At 43.1% G+C, this 12,845-nt stretch overlaps 1 protein-coding gene across 6 annotated transcripts in view; it reads left to right on the forward strand.

The window, feature by feature from the left end:
* runx1 (RUNX family transcription factor 1) overlaps positions 1–12,406 on the forward strand; it is a 69,491-nt gene extending 57,085 nt beyond the window's left edge. For 4 of the 6 annotated variants that reach the window (XM_015361822.2, XM_015361821.2, XM_006638066.3 and 1 more), the window contains 4 exons: positions 2,065–2,169; positions 4,379–4,570; positions 8,446–8,604; positions 10,103–12,406. In XM_015361822.2, coding sequence (XP_015217308.1) covers positions 2,065–2,169; positions 4,379–4,570; positions 8,446–8,604; positions 10,103–10,614 — 968 coding nt within the window. In that variant the 3' untranslated portion in view covers positions 10,615–12,406. The remainder of the gene's footprint in view (positions 1–2,064; positions 2,170–4,378; positions 4,571–8,445; positions 8,605–10,102) is intronic. The other 2 variants (XM_015361823.2, XM_015361825.2) reach the window with 1 other exon arrangement.
* Positions 12,407–12,845: the final 439 nt, after the last annotated feature.

The raw sequence follows: 12,845 nt of genomic DNA on the forward strand, positions 1-12,845 counted from the left end.
TCTAAGTCCATAATACTGTATAAATATCAACCTTCTACCCTGACCATCTGCACAAATTCCTGCTTGATAAGTGCAAGGCTAGGCTACCTCCTATAGATCTGTTTGTGTCTGCCCCTGTTGTATGCTTGGTGTTACGCCACAGATATGCTATCTCGAGAGAGAGCAGCTCATACTGTTATGGCAGTGCTCTGTGTAAGTGTGTTATGAGATGAGGAATGGAGCATGAGTGAGGTTTCCTTTTTGCTCCTAGGGTGGCTGGCACTCTATGCTTTCTTTTTCTCTCTTCTATTTGCCTTTTCGTCTCTCTTTTTTTTATCTACCACAAGCCCCAAGAGCCTCGCTCTGTGTTCTTCAATCCAAGCTACTGTGCCAACTCTTAGAGGTTACATACTTTCAGAGAAGCGTGCTGTCTGCTGTCTGTGTGTCTGCTGCAGCCCCAGCCCACAGGCCCCAAGGCGCAGGCTGAGAATAGCTTACAGCTCTGAGTGACTGTGCTCAAAGACCAGCCAGCACTGAGACAGGGGGTCTGAGTTTGAAAGCAGCCTGAAGTCATTCCTGATATGAGTTTGCTTGTCTCAGTGTAACAGCAAGCTTTTTTTAACAGTGCAGCCTGATTCCTCATCAGTGTTCACCTCAGTGCCTCAACAGGTCACTTACTGTAATGACAGTCGGGAGTGTAAGAACTTTAGCAGGGATAGGCTTTGTTCTGCGTATTCAAACACCAGAAAGCACAGAAGGTGGAGAAGGCCTTTCAGCCCATTTGGTATTACTGGATTTTGTTGCTAGCCTGACCCTTTACCCTCTCAGACGAGGGGAAAAAAGCATAGGATATTAAGGAGAGCTATGAAGATCCATAGCTAAATGTGTTGCTTTTTTTGTAACAGAAAGGGATATATATTAATTGTCATTAATCTAGACATCATCTAGTTTCCTCTAAAAGGATTTTCTTCAAGAATTTGTTCTTTTTTATTAAACTGAGCCTATCATCTAACCCTTTCATACTGTGAAACTGTGAACTGTCTTTCAGATTACCATCCTGCTTTTTGCTTTCATTTTAATTCCACAAAGCACAGTATTACAGTCCCCCACACACACAAGTAAAAGAGTTGTTTTTTTTGGATGGCTTGTGCAAGACAGTGATTAGAGGCACACTTTTCTTTGTTGACTGAATTAATTACCCTGCCCAGATCTGTTACTGATGCAATAGCTTGGCAGGCGTTAGTGGGAGAGTGACTGCACCACACAAAAAAGGGATAGTACCAATATTTGTGGCTGAAATACAGAACCTTATTTTCCCAAGGTATTGTCTTATATTCATGATTTTGAAACAACAAACTGAATTAGCATCTCCCACTCATGGCAATGATGATCAGATTATCTGAACCAGAAGAAATGGAAATTAGACTCCCCTTGAACAGCTCTTTGGGCCATTTCCGATTTTATGAGCCACAGGCTCTTGTGAATAACCCAGCACCAGGTGGTGTATGCCACTTTATTTTGAGTATGTTCTTATAATATTAAATACAATAATACGAACCACATTTTTCATTAGTAGAATTTGTACAGCAGCTCTTAAACTTAAATAAAGATTAGACTGCTATCCAACAAGTGTCTGCTTTTTCACTCAGGCCAAAGTGAAGTCCTCTTGATAGTACATTAGCTTCATTCACTTTAATTACTTAACGATTTTGAAGTGCTAACAAGAGTAGAAATGTGGAGCTGTACTTGAGTACAGTACTTAAGCTGTCTAAACATATTGCAAATGTTTTTTAATTACATTATAGTTTCATTAGTAAAACAATAATGGGCAATGGGTAATGTCTATGTGAATAAAGTAGTGGTGCCTCTTCTTACTTTGTCAGTTTGGTGACTCACATCAGTATAAAAAGAGGAGAAGTCCTACTCTATGTGATTGTGTCCTGCTCCACAACCTTTACACTTGCAAACGAAAGAGATTGATTCCGTGTAGCACAGAGAACAGACAAGAATTTCCAGACCTCACCCTTGTATCACCCTGCGCCGTTTTTTGTATCTTCTGATCAACTGCTGTTATTGCCTACACAGGAAAAAGCTTCACCCTGACCATCACCGTCTTCACCAACCCGCCCCAGGTGGCCACCTACCACCGCGCCATCAAAATCACTGTGGATGGCCCACGGGAGCCTAGACGTGAGTTCCAATGTCTATTTTTCATGCACGTTTTGAACCTGTAGCACCTACTGTTGCCAACACTGGCACTGAATCAGGCCTTCTTGTTCCAGGAGCGGTAATAATTTAATATAACATTTTTAGGCCTTTTCATACTTTGGAATTAAATGGACCTCAAGCCAGATTTCCTTAAGTTCCAGGCCTCTGGTAATGTAGCTCTAATGGTTGCAAACTCTTTGAGGCTCTGACTCTCGTGCAGACAGAAAAAAATGTCACTTCTGCAGCACTGTACCAAAATTTGATCCTGAGTTTTAGACCTCTATTCAATGGTGACTAGATATTCTGAACTTGTGGAATGTCTGAAAACAGAGAGTACAGACTATTGTGTAAGCACGGTCTAAAGTAGAAGTGAACTGCATTATTCTATAGAGATCTTAACAGAAATAACTACTGTAGCAATGTCCCCATAGAACACTACTGCTCCTTAATACTGAGGCTAATGTCAGAAAAAAAATAAATGAAAAAGGGGAAAGGAGAATGTCTATAGGGCAGGAAATGAGAGGAAATAAGAAACAGGCAGGGCTGTAGGCAGCGACAGTAAGGATCTTTACTACAGATGGAGAATTAACACAGCTGCCTAGGCTGGGTGTATTTATTCCTATAGTCCCAGTGATAGGCTGATATGTGTGTGTTTATTCCTGTGGATATGGAGTTGGACTAGTCCTGGTGTGGAAATAAAATTGGACTGTTTCAGGTGTTTATTCCTGTAGGAACAGATATGGACTGGTCCAGGTTTGCTATGAGATAGTGCTGGACTGGTCTAGGTATTTTTTTTGTTTGTTATAGGGCTGGACTGGTCTGCCTGTATTTATTCCTGTGGGGACAGAGCTGGACTGGACAGGATGTGTTTTTTTCTGTTATCAGTAGAGTTGATGTGTGTGTTTATTCCTGTAGGTACAAACCTGGGCTGATTTACATGTGTTAGTTTCTGCTTTGAGAGAACTGGACAGTTCCACGTGTATTTATACTTATATTGGCAGAACTGAATTTGTGTTTGTGGGTTTTTTTCTGCCGTAATAGAGCTCAACTGGACACTGTATGTTTATTCCCTTAGAGACCAACCTGTGCTAGTTAGGTGTGTTTATTCCTGTAGTCACAGACCTGTGCTGGGTTATGTGAGCTTTATTTCTGTACTGACATACTTGTGCTACATAAGGTGTGCTTATTCCTGTAGTGACAGAGCACAGTTGGGTTAGCTGTGTTTATGCCTGTAGTGACAGAGCAGTGCTTGGTTAGATGTATTTATTCCTGTAGAAACTAGCTGTACTAGTATCTTAACTCCAGCATGTTTATTCCCAGTGATGAACCCATTTGGACTGGAATCTGGGGAGCTGGCGCCGCATGCAAGGCTGGGTCTTGGATCGAGCACTTGGCTGTGTCTTCAAAGGCTCAGACTTGAGCTCTAGTTTCAGCACCGACTTCCTCTCGGTGGGCGGGTGTAGGGGGAGAGCGGTGATGGTTTTTCACAGCTGAGGGCCAGGAGACGTACATTCTCCCTCTTGGCCCGTAATCATTAATCCCACTTTCTGTGTCTCTGTGTGAGGTCGGCACTGGCGTGTCAAGTCGCAATGCTGTTCAGGCCACTCCCACCTCCCTGTCTTCTCTGAACACATTCACTGTTCTCAGACACAACTGCCTGAGGTAGCTGAAAACAGAAACAGTTGTTGGGCTAAGAAGGGGCCAGTAGTTGCTATTTTATTTGATACATAATGAACTGTCATATAAAACTGGCTTTGCTAATGTCAGTTTGCCTTTTTTATTTTTAAAGGAGACTTGAAGGATTAAAAAGGAGATTCAATTGAGTTTTCTATTGTTCCAAATGTTTTTAATTTCCTATTATATACTATTATATACTTTAATCTTCACAATTTCTGTCTCACTGTATCCAAGGACATGTGCTGATATGGGCCAATTTGGAGTGGGTGGGGTGCATAACAATGTTAAAAGATTTTTTTTTTCCTCTTTTGGTTAGTAAAGTAATATTTTGGCTGTGAGATGCTTGACAAAAATCTTTATTAGCGTATTTAATTCTATGCAGCACTCTCTAATACTGTTTAGTGTTTAGGTGTGTCTCTTATTGAAGAATAGCCCCTGTTGTGCCAGTCTGTTTGCTCAGACCCTCCCTGTGTGTGAGCTGTGATGCAGCTTGTGCTGTCTGTGTGTCTCTCAGGACACCGTCAGAAGCTGGAGGAGCCGGTGAAGCCGGGCAGCCTGGCATTTTCAGAGCGGCTGAGTGAGTTGGAACAGCTGCGCCGCAGCGCCATGAGGGTTAGCCCCCACCATCCCAGCCCCACACCGAACCCCCGGCCACCCCTCAACCACACTGCTCCCTTTGCCAGCCCTACGCACAGCCAGATCCCCGGTGAGTGCAAGGAGGAGGTGCCGGAAATCTTTAGGTGGAGTGAGCATTCAGCTTAGTGTGCCATGTACCGGTGCATGTCATGTGGAAATCGTACGTCTTGAAGTGAACATGAATGCCACATTGCAACAGGGAGACGCACAGAGCAGACAGAGATGTAGTATGTCTAGTACAGCTTGACTGTATGCTTTATGCTTGGATACTGAGGCTGACCATGTAGTCTTACTTAACTCTGCAAGCTGTTAAACAGGAACAGCACTAACTGACAGCAACTCAGCCCCACCCCTGCTGTGCCCTTGGCATGTGTTGGCAGGAGTGGATGAGCTCTTTGCCAGCTTGCTGGGGTGGGGTTCTTAAGAGGCTGACTGCTGCTTGGTTCCCTGTCTTGTATGAACTTTTGGCTGAGTTGAAGACACACTTCCTGGCAAGTCAGACCAGAGATCTAAGAACAAAGCAAATAAAAGAAAGCTGGCAACAAGCCTGAACAAGTTGCCACACTGAAAAAGCACAAACTTTGTTTGCAGTTGCCGGACAAGACCTGCTTGTCCTACTGCTGGGGAAGTCAAACAGTACAAGTGTCTTTCCAAAGATCATTCATCTTCTGTTTTTCTTAATCACTTTCTGATTTTCTTTTTGCTTTGGTGCATTTTCTGTCTGAATATCTAGCCTGGGAGCAAGAGAAAGATTGATAATGAAAATTGGCCATACATGAATAAAGATTCTTTTTAGGAACTCCAGAAAGGCACAAGATATTGTATATGCCATTCTTCAACATGAACACCCCAGAACAAGGAGTGTCCCAAAATTGCACAAGAACATTTTCAGATACCAAAAAGTCTTAGGTGTGTTTCCAAGCTCTGTGCAGCTACATTTTATTACAGGTTTATGTGTAAATGGTTCTCACATATAACAATTATATATAAATATTCACTTTGCATGGGCTGATCACTCCTGGACTCCCATGTCTCTCCTGTTGCAGTGTTTTTATTTGTATTGTACTTGTATTTTATTCATTTTAGTTTTCCTGACTTTAAAAAGAAAATTAAGAGCTCCACTCATGTGCAATAGCACATCCTTATGAAAGCTTATTTTTGTTAATTTACAACAGGACTTTAACAGTTTTTACAATCCATCCATTCTCTAGTCAATAATTGCATTTAAGGGCCATGGGGCAGCCAGAGCCTATCACAGCAAGTAACAAGCACAAGTCTATTGCAGGGCACACACAAACACAAACACACACAGACTCACTCCAGGACCAATTTTCCCAGGAGCAAATTAACCTACCAGTATGTATGGGCTGTGGGAGGAATCCAGACCACCCAGAGGAAACCCACTTGAACATGGGGAGAATGTATAAACTCCACACAGATAACACCCCAGTACCAGAATTGAAATCAGGGCTCTTGCTCTCTGAGGTAGCAATGCCAACTACTGAGCCACTGTGCTGCCCTGATTTTTACTAATTGTTACTAATTTGTTTGGCCAACTCTTTTATCCAAAGCCCCTTATACATTTGCACCCATTTATACTGCTGTGTAGTTTACTGTAGCAATCTGGGTGATGTAATTTCCTTGCTCATGGCTGCAACAACTGTCTCAGTTGGGATTTGAACCCAAAAGAAAACAAAGGAAAGCTGTCATTCTGTACAGCCAAGAGTACAACATGAGCTGCATCCATGTTGCTGCTATGTGTTAACCAGGTTGTCCCATCTCCCATGAAAACTGGGTAGCCAGATCTCCGCTCTCTGAGAAAATATTCAAGCTTCCATACATGGTGTATTGGGTTGCTTTCTCTTCCTCTTATGTTTCGGGAACGAAGCGTAAGAGAACAGACCATGCCTGCTGTTCAAGGGGCCAAAGGAGGGTTTGACACTTCACAAGGAGGGAAGCAGGGGTGCGAGAGAGGAAGTGAGACAGATCTGGCAGGAAGTTGATACGTACAAAATCCCCCTGTATAAAACCACCTCCGTGACTGTTCTTTTTTAAGTGATTCAAAGGGTACTTATATTGTGTGATAAATGAAATGACTGGCTGCTAATGGTTAGTAGGAGTTCATGCTACGCACGTAGAAAAATAAGACTGATGTGCTGGGGATACTGTAAAATACGGAGACGTCCATATCAAATCTTGATGTTCTTGCACACTTTTTCATACTTAGATGACCTAAATAATTGGGAGTTTACATGGTGAGGCAGCTGCAGTGCTCATTTTGACAAAATAAAACGATGGAATCAATTGGAAATATTTTTTATGGCATTAGAAAACTCCTGTGGTATGCCATTCTGCCTTTAATCTGGGAAAAAAGGAGGGAAATAGTAGAAAATCTGTGTCTGTGTTGGGGTTGTGGTGTCTTTGTACAGCTGGAGTGATTTGGCCTCCTGTCTGTCTCTCTTCCACATTTCCCGAGGGGGCCTGGCAAGCACTGGCCTTGCATTGGGCTGGCAGAGAGACTGGGTCTGCAAGTTTCTGTCAGGTGGGGAGGAAGAGAGAGCAGTGCCAGCCTGCAGCAGTACAGCAGGAGCTCCCTGGCACAGATCAGGAATAAGGGCAGAGCAGGACTCGGACGTTTCCTGCCTAGTTCACTTTTCCCTCTGATCCCACTTCCAGAAATAGCAGCAGGAAATCTGCCAAAGGAAATGATTATTAAGTAATTCAAGACCTTGTTTTTTTTCCTTCTCTTCTACTTTTCCTTTCATATTGCCGAAAATCAGAAGCAGCTGGGTGAGGCTGAGTAGGAGTTGTCCTCCCACAGTGGAGTATGTTTCTGCAATGCCACTGTGGAAGATGGATGGTCACTAACCAGAATGATGCTAAACTAAACAAGTCATGCATCCACAAATATTTCAGTTTTGAAAAATCTGATTATATTCTTGAACTTCTTGAGCACATTGTCAGATCATAAAAGTTGTATGAAAAGCTCACATGAGTAGGACACAGTCTGATCTCAACCTTTTTTTTGCTTAGTTGCATGATGATCCAAGATTGTGCATTGGGCCATAAAAGAAAATCCATTAATATTTTCAACCTGCTCAGTTTATAATGCACATTTAGCGTGTCACTCTCAGAAGTATCTGTCTTAAGTTCTGTACTTGACATGAAAGAGGCTGTTAGTCACTAAAGGGGCACGGTGAGGTGGGCTGTGCCAATTGCAATGGGCCACCCCCCTCTCACCACATTCATCCTGTGTGTGAGGCCCACTCCTGATCAGAGCTCAGGGTTGGAGTCAGTGCAGAGAGGGAGAGGGCTGTAGGGTGTTGGCAACAGGCCCTTTTCTGAATTCACAAGGCTGGCTACAGTTAAAGGAGGCACATTCCCTGTATTTAATTTACTTCCTCTCTGATCTAGTCATTCAGACTGGAGTCTGCAGGCAATCATGGTGCAAAGCTTGTTAAGATGACAGGAAAGGGCACACTGCCTGCTCTCCACAGTCTCCATCATCCACATTGTGCAATTGTCGTGGCTGTGGTCACAGCTTTGATCCTAGGCACTGCGCTGCAACTGAGGGAGGTTTCTGTCACAGCATTGATCTGATGTCTTTATTTTTCACTTTGTCACCTTTCTTTGCATACCTGAGTCAGATTTACTGAAGCATGGAAAGCCATAGCTTAGGTATGGAAAAGAAGGAAAATAGGAAACCAGTTAAAATCATTATGGAAAAATTCACCTGGAGGAAAAACATGGAGATAATTATAAATCTTTTGCTGTTGATCTGTGAAATGTGCACAATAAATTATTATTCAAATTGAATTGAATGTGTATTGTCCATTCCAGGTCTAGAAAGGATACTGTATAGGCAGCGCCCCCATGTGGGAGCTGAGATATCATACTCAATTAGCAAAGTAACCTGACCTGTGACATTTTGTGTCCTGTTTCTAGACTCCAGGCAGATGCAGACATCACCCTCCTGGACCTATGAGCAGTCCTATCCCTACCTCGGTCAGATCTCCACCCCCTCCGTCCACCCAGCCACGCCTATCTCACCTGGACGGGCCAGCGGCATGTCAGCGCTCACTGACCTCTCCAGCCGGCTGTCAGGTGAGGACTGAACAAACTAATAGTTGTTAGAGACGGGGCAGAGGTCGAGAAGAGGACTAGGTACTGTATGAGGTTAGAGATTTTGTCTGAATTTATGGTTATTGTTATGATCAGCAGCACAGATACAGGTGAGAGCTGGGTATGAGATTAAAGATTAGAGATCTGTCTGAGTTTAGGATTAAGGTTATGATCAGGAGCGGAGCGGTGGCTCTATGGCTAAGGATCTGTGCCTGTGACTGGAAGGTTGCTGGTTCAAATCCCATGGCTGTCAGAGGAATCCTACTCCGTTGGGCCCCTGAGCAAGGCCCTTAACCCTAACTGCTCCAGGGGTGCTGTACAATGGCAGACCCTGTGCTCTGACCCCAAGCTTCTCTCCCTGTCTCTGTCTCTGTGTCTCCATGGAGAAAAAGCTGGGGTATGCGAAAAGACGCATTCCTAATGCAAGAAATTGTATAGGGCTAATAAAGAAACATTATAACATTATAGGAGCACAGGTGCAGAGGAGAGCTTCATTTGTGGTTAGAAATTTATCAGGGTTTAAGGTTAGAGGTGACAGCTACAGCAAATTTTGGACTGGGTAAGGAATAGATCTGGGGTAAGTGTTATGGAGTTAGTGTTAAAAAAGTGTTATGGCTAAACGTAAGGTTTAGAATTGTTCCTTCAAAGGATTTTTTATGAGGATGGAGGAAGATATAAAAGATATCTTGCTTTTAGATTTTGATCAGTAAATTTAGTTATGGCAGACATCTATCTTTAATCTATTTTTTTAATTGCATATGGAACAATTTGTCAGATATTCTGTATGATTGTATCCATTTTGCTTATTAATCTTCCAACTGGAAGTAGCTTATCCAACTGCAGGAGAAGTGGGTCTGATCTTTAACACTATTAGACTGTTTTTATTCCTGTACGGAAATTTGTCTTAATAGGTGCATACCCTAGATCTACCTATATGTGTTCTACACAACAAGGGTTAAAATTAAAGTACAGTTTCCTTCTTCTGAATCAACAGTGAGACTTGAATCATAAGACACTAGTGTAAACTAAAAGGAAATGTATTTAAAACTGAGAACAGGAGGCACTTCTTTACATTAAGTGTTGTGAGAATATGGAATAACCAGCCTACTCATGGTGTTGAAGCTGGTTTTCTGGCTTCTTTCATAAAGAGTCACACATCAGTTATCTACTAACTACTAAACAAGCTAGATGGGTTGAATGGTCTCCTCTTTTTGCAACTTTTCTGATGTTCTCATGTTTTGTGTTTTTATTGTGTACAGTTACAGTTAGGTTACTGTCACTTCTAAATTGTAAATCCAGATACATTTTTTTTTACCTACCACAATCCTATCCTTACTCTTCACCTTTTTACCCTGTTCATAGCCATAACCAAGGGCAAGGATTAGTACCATGTTTGGAATTTGGTCTGGAGTTTCTGTGTTTAAAGAAAGTGTGCAGTGTTGGTGCTGTATGGCCCCTGACCTCTGTTCTTTATCATTAGGTTCGGAGCTGACAGCATTCAGTGACCCCCGGGTGGGGCTGGAGCGCCAGTTCTCCTCGCTGCCTTCGCTGCCAGAGAGTCGCTTCCCTGACCCACGCATGCACTACCCTGGAGCATTTACCTACACCCCCACACCGGTCACCACCGCCATTGGCATCGGCATGCCAGCCATGACAGGCACCGCACGCTACCACACCTATCTGCCCCCACCGTACCCTGGGGGCTCCTCTCAGGGCCAGACTGGGGCCTTCCAGACCAGCTCGCCCCCCTACCACTTGTACTACAGCACCGCTGCCGGCTCATACCAGTTCTCCATGATGTCTGGGGGTGAACGTTCTCCTCCTCGCATCCTCCCTCCCTGCACCAATGCATCCACAGGCTCCGCCCTGCTAAATCCTTCCCTGCCCAATCAAAGTGAAGCAGTGGAGACAGAAGGAAGTCACAGCAGCTCCCCTACCAACATGGCCACTGGCGCAGGCCGTCTGGAAGAGGCTGTGTGGCGGCCATATTGATCCCTACACCCTCCTCATGCTCACTCCCAGACAGGGTTGGAGAACCTGTGGCCAAACACTTTGCACTTCCACTTGCTCACTGAATTTATTCTTTTTGTATCAAGAAGATTGTAAATAGTGAAGACTAGCAACAGGGGAACAATGTGGGAGGATGTAAAGGAGGAAAAACCAATGATTTGTTTTCTTCTTCTTGTTTTTGAATGTACTGCTGTTTTTTATAATTGTTCTTGTTATTCTTAATTATTATAACATCATTTGAAGTCTGCAAAGAAGAAAACACAGAAACTGTGAATGATGAACATGTGATAGACTGTGAAGAGACATTTTGGTGTGCAAGGGTACTGGTTTGCTTCTAGTGTCGCCAGCGCTGTCACTGCTCCTGAGTGCAGGAACCCCACAGAGGTGTCACACCACAAAAGCCCTTTCACATCGGGGCCAGGGAGAGACGTGAGTGAATGGTACAAATCGCGTGTGCATATAAAAAGATCTATTCAGTATCACATAGAAAATCAAACTGCAAACATTCTCTGTCTGGACAGTGTTCCAAAAACCCAACATGATTAATTTGTTTTTGGGATTCATCCATTCTTAGATGACAGCACAATGTAAAACAGAGCAGAGCAAGTGGGAATTTGTGAAAGATGTTCAATTTTGCATTAATATTTGATAATGTAACACATAACATATAGGAAATGGTGCAGTACGCAGTTGGGCTGGCAGTAGAGGGATATCGGTCCAGATTGGGCTCACCTTTACAAGTTCCAGAAAACCCAGTCTCAAAATTTTGTGTAAGCCTTATCTTTAAATGTCAGCATTTTCCAACTTTTAAGAATTTTTGGTTGACAGTCGGTAGTGAATTGTGGTATTTTGTGTTACTCAAAAAAAGAGATGGAAGATTGACTTCCTGAGTTATCAAGAAAGATTTTTTAAGGGGTTAAAGTAAAGGCTAGGCTTTATGCAGGGATTAGTGATAGCATTTGGGCTACAACTGGTCTTATGATCAGTATGGGATCTTGTTATGGCTATTGTAAGGGAAATGTGACAGGGCAGACAGGTATAGATTCCTGAAAAGGTTAGGAGCTTATTACTCTGAGGTCCACGAGCTGGACTCCTTGTTTGCATGGAGAGCCACTCTGGTACAGTACAACCAACTCTGAGAGCCATTGATGCCTTTAAGCCTTCTGTGTCATGGTAGAGGTTGCTGTATTGTGGGGAGAGAGCCTATTCCTACACAGGCTGCAGTGACTGATGGGTCTCACTCCAGCCCACCTTTCAATTATTGAATTCATTTAATTACAAGATGAAGTGCACAAAATAAAAGAACCATTTCCTCCCAGGTCTTAGTCAGTTGGTAATTAAATGATCCTTGTAAATGCTGCAGGAGACGCTTGTCTTTGTCTGAAGGACTGGTTAAGACCCTCTGTGTTTTCAGACTTCACTGTGACGCAATGAAAGTGGTACAGGGCAAGCCCAGGGCATGAGTGGTCAACAGCACACTGGCCACCTCTCCTTCCTGCTGGCTGCAGCTGTGAGAATATTCTCTCGCTGTGTCCCTCCTGCTGCCTGGCGTTTTATACACTCTGAGGCCAATGGGCTGAACTCACAGAAAGAACTCACTTTGTGTAAATAGTCCTTGATTGTAAATGAATGCCTGAAAAAGTCATTGAGGCTTTATGTTACTACACAACACTGTGCTTTTTCACTTCTGGAAATATTTTTTTATTGTTTTGTTGTATTTTTTAGTTTAATTTTATTTTATAAATATAAATACAGTTGTGTAGCTGGAACCATGCTCCTGTGTCCTTTGCCTTTCTTTTCTAACACTTGTTTGTCCATCTCTGTGTTTTGATTGCAAAGAGCAGGTCTCAGATCTTGGAGCATTTATGAAACACATTAAGAAGGCTACAAAAAAAGACAAGACCGTTCTAGCTAACATGTCCATTGAGTGGCTTTTGATCTGAAAAGATCATCAGGGATTCTTCCCAGGGGTATTGCTCTTCAGGGAATCCCAGGGGATCAGCTTCCTGGAGAACTTACATTATGACTTGGCAGCTTGGTTCACATGCCCATCACCCTTTGCACAGAGACCTTCACCCCCTCAGTCCTAGACACATATTTTCATGTAAATTCCACTTCTTCTTTAGCTAAGTATGAAGCAATCCATTGGGTTAACTTTACCAATGCCCTTCAGTATTCCGAATACTTTGTAGCAGGTCACCTTGTAATCCCCT

This window comes from Lepisosteus oculatus, chromosome 13 (assembly GCF_040954835.1).
Source record: "Lepisosteus oculatus isolate fLepOcu1 chromosome 13, fLepOcu1.hap2, whole genome shotgun sequence".
Taxonomy (NCBI): domain Eukaryota; kingdom Metazoa; phylum Chordata; class Actinopteri; order Semionotiformes; family Lepisosteidae; genus Lepisosteus; species Lepisosteus oculatus.